General features: G+C 41.0%; 1 protein-coding gene across 1 annotated transcript in view; it reads right to left on the bottom strand.

The window, feature by feature from the left end:
- Positions 1 to 4,250: 4,250 nt before the first annotated feature.
- SMS (spermine synthase) overlaps positions 4,251 to 12,627 on the bottom strand; it is a 53,746-nt gene continuing 45,369 nt past the window's right edge. The window contains exons 9-11 of the mRNA XM_047075999.1: positions 11,639 to 11,718; positions 6,453 to 6,568; positions 4,251 to 4,776 (exon numbers count right to left, since the gene is read on the bottom strand). Of these exons, the coding sequence (XP_046931955.1) occupies positions 4,737 to 4,776; positions 6,453 to 6,568; positions 11,639 to 11,718 (236 nt within the window). The 3' untranslated portion in view covers positions 4,251 to 4,736. The remainder of the gene's footprint in view (positions 4,777 to 6,452; positions 6,569 to 11,638; positions 11,719 to 12,627) is intronic.

The raw sequence follows: 12,627 nt of genomic DNA, 5'->3' as shown, positions 1-12,627 counted from the left end.
GCAATGAGTGCACAGGCTATGTTGACAGAAGCTCCCCCTTAGCACCGGAAGGACAGGAAGTTTCAGGTTATCAAATTTAACTCCCACAACTGAACACAGGCAAAGGCAGAGTTATCTAGAAAGTAGAGGACGCGGAACATAGCCCAAGGAGCATTTCTGTTGCTCTGCAATGAACTCAGAGCTGTCAGAATCACTTAGTGAGAACCTAAATACCAACATAATCATCAACCTATCAGGAACAATACTAAGTTAACACCAGAGGCAAAGCCCTCATCTGTAAGAGACCGGCCCCTTTCCTGTCTTTACAATCCTGGGTTTTCATCTCTAGGCAATGGGGGGAGACAGCCCTCCAGGCTTCCCTCTTTGGCATCAGAGGGCATCTGTTAAAACAGACCTCTCTTGATTAGTCTGATTTCCCAGGCAGAGCCCCTGATTTATTCTGCTATACTCCTGAGCAAAGTGGCACCAACAGGGCCTGCTCCCTGATACTACATCATAAAGAAACTGCTCGCTGAAAATGACCACACGTCATTGGCTGCTGCCTGGGGGCTGGCGTCTGTATTAGTGAGCCGGCCAGGATGTCTCCAAGACCCCCAGATACCGGAGATAAGCCTACCTGTCCAGTCACATTTATCATCTGATTTCCCAGGGAAATCCCATCCAAGGGTATTCAAATTGCTTTCCAAAAACACTGGGCTATTTCTTGCCCATGTTCTATTTCTTATTTTTGAAATAATGAGTAAAGCACAAATCAGTGGAATAAGTGCACTAGGTAATTGAGATTTTAAACGGTTCTGGCTGAGAAGAACTGATCTGCCAGCATTGATTTGAGGTTCTGACAGCAGGATGAGGGGACCCAGCTATCCTTCCCCACCACCTAAATACAATCAAACAATGGAAGGAAAAACTGTAGGCCAGAGAGATTCGTAAACTGGGGCCTGTGGACAGAACTATGTGTCCCTAAACTTGAACGGGAAAACATTTCTATCTTTATTTTCACTAACCTCTAACTGAAATTTAGCACTTCCTTTAAGTACCAATGTAGGTGACAAGCCATATTAGTACTGGCAGTACCTAGGACTTTGTCAACCAGAGAAATCAGATGCATTCTTAACCACATTTCAGTTGCTGCAGATAATTATGTTCATTACTACTCCAAAATCCTGGTGTCTGATCCACCACTACATTCACCTATGTAACAAGTAATTAAAGCACAAATGTTAAGTCATAAATTTTTAAAAGACAGTATCACTTGTTTCCTTATAATCATATCTACTTTACATATTAAAAACCAGGTTTCTGAGGAAGGGTTCACAGGTTTAATCAAGCTGCCAAATGAGTCCAAGGTACAAAAAAAGGGTTAAGAACCACTGTCGCAGGCTCAGAACGCTGGAACGTAGATTCAAATTGTGACTAGCTATGGGACCCTCTGGGACACACTGAAAATTATGATTGCTGCCTACTCAGTGATACTGACACTGAATTCACAAAGTTATTTTAAAACTGAACAAGATAGGGGCGCCTGGGTGGCCGAGTTGGTTAAGCGTCTGACTCTTGGTTTCGGCTCAGGTCATGATCTCGCGGTTCATGGGTCAAGCCCTGCTAGCAGGGCAGAGCCTGCTTGGGACCCTTTCTCCTTCTCTGCCCCTCCCCCACTCGCTCTGGCACTCTCAAAAATAAAACCTAAAAAAAAAAAGTGGGCAAGATAATGTAAATAAAAGTGGTGTATTAGCCCAAAGCATAGCAATACAAAAGATTATTTAGCACAAAGACACTTAGCAACAGGAAACAGAAAGAGGTTAAGTGTCTCTTCACGACCACACATAGCAGCTCCTATCAAATAATGCTGTCCAACTAGCCTCTAGAACAGTGCCACTCAAAGTGCTATTCCAAACTAGGGAAGAAGCACAGCTACAGTGTAAATCAGCATACAGCTTCCTTCACTGAGGTCTTGCTTGGAACAAGACGTTCAGCTGAATTAAACAAAATACTCAAAAAACAAAGAACTGGTTGAAGGACCGCGCTTTGAGTAGCACTGCTCTCAAGTCCCCAACACAGGCCAATGATGTGGAACATCACACACACCCTTCACCCTAACCCAGGAGCCATGGGAACAGAACAAAATCCATCAATCTGAGACCACTGGAGCTTACCATAGTTAATGCAAGCAAAGAGGTGACGATTCAACTGTGCAGCAAATGGAAGGCACGTTTTTGACATCAGTACTGCTCACACCCAGGAAAAACACTGTTAACCCAGCCTTCCTTCAGCCATTAATCAAGTGTTTTAAATTCTCAATCACATTTTTAGGAGAAAGCACCATTTTTTAAAATAAACCAGGGGCACCTGGGTGGCTCAGTCGGTTAAGCCTCTGACTCTTGGTTTCACATAGTCAGAATCTCACCATTTGTGGGATCAAACCCGCGTCAGGCTCTAAACAGACAGCATGGAGCCTGCTTGGGATTGTCTCTCCCCCTCTCCTTGCCCCTCTCCCCACTCACTTTCTCATTCTCAAAATAAACAGTAAAAATAAAATAAACCAATTCTTGATATCTGCTAATGTGTTGAATGGAATTTAGATTACACAGCCAATATTTGTCTTTAATTAAAAAGTGGCTGTACAATACAACAGTATTCTTTTAGATTATCTATAGATTATATAAAACACAACAGCCATTAACATAAAATAAATACTGTATAGTATTTCCTTAAAATGCAGCTAAAGTACAGGTTGTCTTTGGCTATCAGAGATCAGTTTGCATGCTTCATTTTAAACAATTACAAAGATGTTCAAAAACAGGCATCATCCTTTCTCCAATACAAAGAAACGAGCAGGGTCAGAATCTACCATTATCACCCCAAGTAAAAATGTCCTTTCCTTCCTCCTCCCACCCCACACCCTTTACTCTCTCGTGAATGTATCTCTGACGTCTGCCACAGCCTGGTCCGGGTCAGTTCTAACTCTCAGCTCTCGGCGGTACATGTGTGTCATCAGGCTCATCACGGGGTTTAGCCTCTGCACAAAGCTAGCCTTCAAGTATAAAATTATGCTGACTTATTAGTAACACTACATCCAGATAGCAGATAGACTTGGTTTCTTTCCTATAATGGAAAAAAATCCAATCTGTTAAGCCAAAATGGTGTTCTAACAGTAATAATACCACCATTTTTAATCTCACATGGTATACAAGTACAAAGCCTTTGCAAAACATTACAGAAGAATTTGAGGGAGTAGGTAGGACTCTGTCTACCAATGCTTTTTATAAAAGCTCAATGCACAAAAAAAATATTTGCTGAAAGCCAGTCTAGTTCCAACATGACAAACTCTCCCTTTATTCCATTATTGTTTCTTCTCCGTGCCAATCCAATCAAAAAGAAAAGTAGGCATGCACTCATTTTTTAAAGACTATCTGTTAGAGGGGTGCCTGGCGGTGACTCTTGATCTCGGGATTGTGAGTTCAAGCCCCACGTTGGGCATAGAGATTACTTAAAAATAAAATCCTAAAAAAATAAAATCAAAACAACAAAACTATTAAAAAAAAAAAGAGTATCTGTCAGAGAAACCTATCTTGGGAGGAAGAATGTTCTGGGTTGACACTAATTTTCTCAAAACACACACTGAATATTTCAATTTTTAATGCTTTCCTCACTGCAAATTCACCATAAATGAACGCAATGCCTTGATAAAACATAAAGCTGTTATAAAAAGAACAGAATAACCACTGATGTCTAATAATCCAAGTCAGTGTACTTTCACCTTTGATGTGGATTCTTATCCACAAATACACTTTACAAGCTGTTAGCTGCCTGCACTTCCTTACTGAGTTTATGCCGCTTATTGCAGGCCTCTACAAACTCTCATCTATCTGTACATCTAAAATCCTTCTTAAAAAGTTTTACAGCAGCAATCCAAAATGCTCTGTGTTTCCACATCTAATACACCAATAAGAATGGGAATAGAAACAAGCTTCTGACTTTCAACTTTCCAGTAAGACCAAATCTTTTCCTATCCTCAGGTCAATTTTATAATGAAGAACTGGTGAATGTAATAAGTTGTGTATCATTTACCACGGGGGTAAATGAAGTTATTACTACTCTTCAAAAAGGCCCTAAGGCCATCCTGTTATAAAGAGATAAATGGCACTGAGTGATAGAAAAGAACTAAAAAAGATCAGGAGACACCTTTGTTCTGTGAGATCAGCAGTGAGAAAGTGGGGACCTGGCTGAAATAAAACGACAAACACATGAAATTTCTCATTTATAATTTTAATTGAAGCATTGCTATTCATTTTTTCTTAACTCTTTCTTATAAGCACCAAATTTTAATAACTAAGTCAATTTTCTGGGAAAAAAACACCATCAAGAACTTCCCTCCAGAACAAAAACAATGATGTTCATTCCTCCAAACAACCAAATTTGAAGTCTACCAAAACAAAAATAAAAAGCCCACACACACAAAAGAAAGTAACAAAAATCACATTCTAGGGGTTCAGTGCATTTAGCAGCCTTCGCTGTGCTGTCTAATCATCCTTCAGCTGACTTTCAAAAAAAATAACACCCTAGCTCATCAAAATATACATTTTCCATTTGCTTTTTTTAAATTAAGAATAATAATTAAAAAGAAAAGAAAACTTGAAGGAATTCACAATCAATTGCCTGACTCCTTTCGATGTCATGTACAGCATATGAAGGTCAGGAAGGCTATTTGCAGCACACACGATTGGGGACAACGGTCTTCAAGGGTTAGCTTTCTTCCAAACAGTGTAAAATACCCACCTGGACAGGGAGTCAAGGAATAAGTGCAGATAATTCAAGGAAGAACAGACCGCATTTAAAATTTGTTTGCTGGCCTACAAACTGGAAGGTGGATGCAAGTTTCAAGGCTTAAAGCATTGCAGTGATGAGCATTAGGTCCTCTTAACAAGGCCACTTTAACAGCCTGCATACCTACCACCTGTGACTGGGTCGCCAGTGGGGAGGAGCGGTGGGAGGAGCGGGGAGCAAATGGGGACAAGGCTAAAGGCATACAAATACTCCCTCAGGTATGCTACTGCTTTCCGAGGTCTTTCAGACTTCTTAGGGAATTAACATGACAAGGAAGGGTGGGAAGGTGAGAGACTGGGGGGTGGAGGAGGAAGAGAGGGGTGGGAAAAAGAGAGGGAGGGAGAAAGAGAAGGAAAAACAGGTAGAAGGATGGAGTGGAGCCAGAGGGCAGAAGCCTTTTCTCCAAATGTTATCAACTGGATTTCTACCAAAAAAATGCTCCAGAAGGAAAGCCTGATGAAGGTGGACAGTTGGTCAGGGGAGAGTTATCAGAGATCTCCACAGAAAGAAAGTGGCTGCCCAGCATACACAGAGAACTTCTTCCAGGGGGATCTAGGGGTTTTCTAAGGCCCGTGTCTGTCAGAGGCTGCCAGGGTTTGCGGACAAGGACCTCACTGCAGGCCAGCGGCAGTCACAGGATCTCTCTAGACAGCAATGAAGACAGCTGTTACAGAAAACTAGACTTGGCCACCTCAGATAAGGAAGCTTTTATCTGGAGACTAGAAGTCTGCCTTTTAGGAGGAAACGCATTTTAAATTTCCAGTGACAATGCTCCCATTCTGCCTTTTCTCTGGGTACTTTTATTTCTCTGGACTAACTTTACTAAGTGGAACTAATGAAGAACACCAACATTGGTTTCTACTGCAAATCAGAATCAAGTGAAGTGTAGAAACTAATATCAAAGTAGGATGATTTTAATATAAAAAATAGAATGAGGAGCGACTGGGTGGCTCAGCTGGTTAAGCATCCGACTCTTCATTTCTTCATTTCGGCACAGATCATGATCTCATGGTTTGTGGGCTCCCTGCTGACAAGCGTGGAGCCTGCTTGGGATTCTTTCCCCTCTCTGCTCCTCCCCACCCTGTGCATGCGCTCTTGCTCTCAAAATAAATAAACTTAAAAAAAAAAAAAATAGAATTAGCATGTTTACTCTTTTTGTCCGCTACAGCTCAGGTGGTATTTTAGACTAGGGCTTCTGAAGCTTTATGTGCACAGCAATCTCCTGATAGACTGGTCCAGGCAGGTAACCAGGCCTCAAGCCAGCCTCTGCCAGCCTCTGCTGGAGCAGGAGGCCAGGGTGGGGCTTGAGGATCTTCATGCTAACTGGTTCCCAGGGGATGCTGCAGTTCTGGGGACAGCCTTTGAGAACCAGTGCTGCTTAATCAGTAGAACCACCTGGGGAGTTGTGGGAGGCCACACCCCAGAATCTGAGAGTGATCCAGGAATCAGTAGTTATTTTAAAGCTTCAGGGAATTCCAATGTGCAGCCGCATCTGAAGACCATGGCCTTAGATAGTATAGAGCTAATTCCATTTATTATTGGGATTTAAAATGTTGAACTGGCATGGGATTTACTTGGGTATTCTGATCTAACAACATAATGTCATGTTATGTTATGTCGAAGGATACAATTCCAAGTATGAAGGAACACAGACGATCTCCTTTGAGAATTCCACAGGACAATACAGGCGCCCAAGCTGTTCTTCATAGAGCGACAAGGCTTCTGTCAAATTGACACAGTTACCCTAAATCAAAGACAGGAAAGCAAACAATGGGATTCTTGAGTCTTACTGAAGGCCCCCCCACTCATTTGAAGGTCTCTAATAAATGAAAACAATTTTAGCTTTAGATGAAAGTTCTCCTCTTCGAAAATGAGAGAAGGCTTCTGTGCTATGACACACTGCATTCAATTCTACTTATAGATCCATTAATTAGCTCATTATCCTTCTACCTCATTTACCAAGCCATTTCACATTCAGAGAATGAAGCTACAGAAAGCAGTGAGACCAATTTCTCATTAGTAACACAGTCACTGTATCAACACCATGCAATTAGCAAAGATTCATACACATGAGCCATTCAAAATGTTTTCCCACTGGTCACCACTATGTTGAGAATGAAACATCAGAAAGATAATGCTCTTCATTTCCAGAATGGCTTAAAACTATGACCTTCATAAGAATCTAAGACGTTGCCAAAGAACTATGTTCATACCTCTATGCTTTCCCCCAAATATGTGATTTTCAGGCCTAAGAAAACAAAAGTTTACTCATAATATGTATACTAAGTAAGGATATCGCACAGTTTCACTCCTTATCAAGCATCCTCCCTTGACTTCATTGTTCTAATTTTTCCCTCTTTCTTGCCACCACCTTTTCAGTCTCCCCAGCAGTTAGGAGTGGTCAGTGAGATGTAGTTAACTCTGCTGGGGGCTACCAGGAAAGTTTATGCTTCTGGACAATCAAGGATAAACAGAGTGACCCGCCTCTTCAACTTACTTCCAGCCTATGACCTAGATGTGACATTTGAAGCTGCAGCAGCCACTCTGTGACCATGAAGAAAAAAAGGATGAATCAGATGCTGGCCAAGAACAGAGCAGAGCTACTGAAAGGATCTGCCTAGTTCTATAGCAGTGCCTTTTTTTTGTTTGTTTTTAAGTAATCTCCACACTCAATATGGGGCTTGAACTCACTCACAACTCAAGAGTTACATGCCGCCCCCCCCCTTACTCAGCCAGGAACCCCTAGAGCAGTGCTTCTTAATCTTTAATGTGCATATGAATCACACGTGATTTTCATTCATTAGGTCTGGGTTAGGTTTTATCATTTTAGCTCAAGTTTCCTAATTGTGGCTTTTCATAATGGGTACTTAATACCACCTATTTCCTTTTAACCTCTAAAATTCTTTACAAACTAAAGACTACTGAATGCATGTGGTGATTCCATTTCTTAAGAACTTCACTACAATTTGCCTTAGAATAGCCAAGTACAATGTAAAATGAAAATTATTCACAAATGAAAATTATTTGTGAGCGACACTCACAAATGAAGGCATTCAGTGATGTAAGCATCACAAATGAAAGGCATTTCGAAACCAACCAACTAGCCACAGGCAAGTGGGCAAAAGAACTATTCTGAGAGCCGGCCTTGGCGGTTTTCACTTAGCACGTTCGTTTAGCATGACGTCGTCCTTCAGTGTCAGCCTGTTTAGTAACCCATCATCTAGGGTCCTGCAGTGGGATTTGGCCAAAGTGCCCTTCACCAGCATATAATTTGGTTTCAACATTAAGTTCACCATGAGAGTATATAAACACCACACATGTAATTTAAGATTCACAAATAGAAAACAATGCTGGGTGTTTTTAGAACATATCACCACTGGGGAAGCTATAGAATGGAAATGCCACCTAGGTGCACAGTTCAATGGTTTTTCTTGCCATCTTAAAATTGACACCAGACTCTCTTTACTGAAGGCATATGGGAGGATCTCCTTACTGAGAATGTGGTAAGGAGATAGGAAAGTTTCAATTTGTTCTTCCCCAGCATTGTCAAAAAGCAGTTAAAAAAAGGAAAAAAAAACCTCACCACAAATGGAGACCTACCCCAAAAAAGTAATCTGATACATTTTACTTTCCTGTGTATTTAAATGGAAATACATTTTTTTCTTGTCTTAAGAAAGACATATCGGTTTTTTCAGTGCCACCGTAACAGTGCGCATGAACATCCAGGCGGTTGCTCTCAAGAGCAGCAACAATGCCGAAGAGAGAGGCAGACACCAGGTACTTATTAGGCCATGCTCCAAAGTCATCGTTGGGTTTCTAGCTGGGAGATGAAGCATGGTTACATTGGCAAATCTGAAACCATTGATGTCACAGAGCTGGGAAAATTGTTGTGACCTCACGGGCAGGTTAAACAAGTATAGAATGACCAGCCCCAGATCTGGTGTACAACGAAAAGATCTAGAAAAATGCTAGAATAATCTGCTCCCGTCCTACCAGTTCGGTTTCATCGTACTGACAACCTCAGTTGGCATCGTGGAGCAGGAGGAAACAAGATGAAAATCCACAAGAGGGAAAATCCTGGGATTCTTTTTCTAGCCATGTAATGCATACGTGCAAATCCAATGCCTCGATGAAAAAAGAAAAAAAGGAAGGCTGGATGGACAAAGGACAGACATTGGAGATGCAGAACAAAAACCCAATAGCAGAGAATTAAATACCTATTAAGGATGAGAAAGGAACTGGGGCACCTGGGTGGAACAGTTGGTTGAGCGTCTGACTTCGGCCCAGGTCATGATCCCACGCTTTGTGGGTGTGAGCCTGCATCAGGCTCTGTGCTGACAGCTCAGAGCCTGGAGCCTGCTTCGGATTCTGTGTCTCCCTCTCTCTTTCTGCCCCTCCCCCACTCTGTCTCCCCAAAATAAACAAACATTAAAAAAAAATTTTTTTTTTTAAGTTTGACAAGGGAATAATTGGGGGGAGGTGGGCATCCTAAGAGGTAAATCCCTATTCAGTAGTTTGGTTCTAGGAAGTTTTCCTTGGCCCATGTTAGGTGTGAGTAGGTGACACTGCTTTTTTACTCTAGATTTCTATATTGTTTTTATCTTTTAAATTTAACAGTATGTATGATTTTTGTAACGTAAAAAAAGAAAAATGCAAGTCCGGAAGAATACATCCTTAATAACACCATTCTTAGCAAGTTCAAAAGCAAGCTGAACAATATAATGACAGGAAATTACACATATGTGAAACATCTATAAAGAAAAGTACAGGGGGGCACCTGGCTGGCTCAGTCAGTAAAGCATGTGACTCTTGCTCTCAGCGTTGTGAGTTCAAACCCCACTTGGGCACTGAGTTCACTTAAGAAAAAAAAGTACAAGAATAAAAAAGAATAACAATAAAGATGGGTTACCTTCTAAAAGGTGGACAGGAGTTTAGGGAGTAATGTAGACGTGTCGAGGGTACCAGTTATGTCCACTTCTCAAGGAGGGGGTAGTATTTTGCATAATAACTTACATGAATGCCACATACATAAGTTTGTATGTATCAAAGAACCTCTAGAGTTTTTTTGTTACTTTTTTTTTTTTTTAAAGGGGAGTGGGGAAGAGAAGGGAAGGAGGTCGAGTCCCTGGTCTTGAAAGCAAATATTCCCTGGATTGAAATTCCCCTGGCCCACCAGAGCCAGCTCAGTTCCCACCCACTCCATTTCCACAGCTTTCCCCAGCTCTGTGGCACTAACTAGGCTGCCTTCATGCAGCCACAGTGATTACTAATGACATCATGAATTTGCTACTGTGACGCAATTTCAGGCAGGACATTTAGTCTGCCTGAGGTCCGCTAAGAGGTCAAACAACATTTTCATTCCATCTTTACGTTTCAGTTCTAAGCTACATGCTGAGGTAAAGGGGGTAGGCGTGAATCAAGAGTATCTCCTGAGCATTATCACATGGCAGTTTCAAAAAAGGTACTACAGGACGTCTGGGAGGCTCAGTCAGTTAAGCGTCCAACTCTTGATTTTGGCTCAGGTTATGATCTCCCAGTTCATGAATTCAAACCCTGTGTCTGGCTCTGCACTGACAGGTCAGAGCCTATAGCCTGCTTCGGATTCTGTGTCTCCCTCTCTCTCTCTGCCCCTCCCCATTCATGCTCTGTCTCTTTCTCTCTCAAAAGTAAAATTAACATTAAAAAAAAAATTACAGACTCAAGTCTAGAATGTGTTAAAAAAATCATTTCTAAACATCAGGCAAAAAAATTCCATTCATATACAGTTGTCTGTTTCTTTCCCTCGAAGCTTCTCAATACTTTCACCAAGTTCAAGGTCTCTAAGATTAATCACCATGGAGGAGAGTGGGGTCTTACATGCAAGGGAAAGAAAAGGAAAACAGGATGGGCTGAAGACTAATTCAAGGTGTCCCTTAGAGTTTCCAAGTTGTATTCACCATTATTAATCTCAGATCCCAACAAGTGCCCAGAGCCTGCATTAAAATGCCTCTTTGGGAGAATAAAGTTAAGTCCTCTCTACTAGTTTTTGACATTTAAATATGCTATTGCTTTTTAAAGGGGTGGGGGAGGGCTCCTGAAAACACTTAAGAATTACAGGGACCAGAGTGCAATACTGCCTAGGTAAGTGCTTATTTTCTGCTTATGAATTAAGGGACTGGTGTACCAAGTAAAGAGACTCGATCAGCATTTAGCACCTTTTGTGGTCATTTTCAGAATTTTCTTCAGGACTTCAGCAGGGTGTGTATACACACACACACACACACACATATATACATAACAAGATATATGTATATGTATATATATATTATATATATATATTACATAACAAGAGATACAAATTTTAAACTTTCTTTTAAATTTAAGAATCCCCTAGAGAATGGGAAAAAAACAATTTGCTTCCATCTGGTGGCAGGAACTCATACTACAGTCAAAGCAGTTTATTAAGCTTTATGTTGATAAATTGGCTTTCCAATGAAGAATCTCCTAGAGGATAAGGGGAGAGAAATTAAAAAACAAACAAACAAACAAAAAACAAATAAAATCACAATCTGTATCTCCATCTGGTGGCAGGAGTTCATACTACAGCCACAGCCCAAGGTTGATAAATTAGGACAGTGGGCAATAAAAGGACATAAGTGAACTCATTAATTCTGGAGAGGACAGGTCAGCTATTTACAAACTTGTTGTCTGAAAGAAGATAATACAGTTATGATGTTCTATCCTTAACAAATATAAATTTCAGTAATATGCATGCAAATTTCAAAATATAAAAATTCTTATCGAGCGTTCTGGGGAAAAAGAGTTAAGTGTATACCTGTGTAAAATACTTCCCATCCGGTTTCAGTACTTTCATCGAGAGGTCAAGAATCAGTCTGAGAAACTCCCATGTAGAATCTGGATAATAAAAAAAATTAATTATATAAATATGGGTTTACATGCATCAGAAACATCTAATGTCAAATATTCGCATTAATATTCAAAAATACCAACAAAAGAAAGTAGCCAAGAGCTTGAGACTCCATATTCAAAGTCTTATTTGTAAAAATGTACTGTCTTTTTGGGGTGTCTTGCACACACGTGCATATACTCAACGTCAAAAGCAAACATCCTTGGGGCGCCTGGGTGGTCAGTCGGTTGGGCCGCCGACTTCAGCTCGGGTCATGATCTCGCGGTCCGTGAGTTCGAGCCCCGCGTCGGGCTCTGTGCTGACAGCTCAGAGCCTGGAGCCTGTTTCGGATTCTGTGTCTCCCTCTCTCTGACCCTCCCCTGTTCATGCTCTGTCTCTCTCTGTCTCAAAAAAATAAATAAGCGTTAAAAATTAAAAAAAAAAAAAAAAGCAAACGTCCTTGTGCTTAGCACTGCTCTCACAGTACCAATAAAGATTAGACAGAAAGGCAGTGGATGAAATCTAAAAGACAACAGGTTTAAGAGGGAAGTTGCAACATCCCAAGAGAGAAACAGCAAGGGTCATCAAGTGGGGACCCAGTCTGCAAACTCAGCAGGAAGACAAGGTTATAGAAAAACAGTAACACTGACATGCCAAACCAGCAGTGATTTACAGCGTGTGGTTTGAGAAGGGGAATAGTCACTGGTGTTGCTTAGAAAGGTCACCAGTTTGTCCTAGTACAGGTTAAAAATCATATAATGTAGGGGAGCTGGGGTGGCTCTGCGCTGACAGTTCAAAGCCTACTTGGGATTCTCTCTCTCTGCCCTTCTGCTCACACTGTTTCTTTCTCAAATAATTTTTTTTAAAATCACATAATTTAAGTAAATTACCAAACAAGCTAATTTCTCAATAATGTG

The sequence above is a fragment of the Lynx rufus genome, unplaced genomic scaffold, assembly GCF_022079265.1.
Source record: "Lynx rufus isolate CCGP_SWC_20201006 ecotype Redwood Valley unplaced genomic scaffold, mLynRuf1.p SCAF_14, whole genome shotgun sequence".
NCBI classification, from domain to species: domain Eukaryota; kingdom Metazoa; phylum Chordata; class Mammalia; order Carnivora; family Felidae; genus Lynx; species Lynx rufus.
Note: the sequence above shows the minus strand (reverse complement) of the source record. Positions and strands in the feature narration are given on the sequence as shown.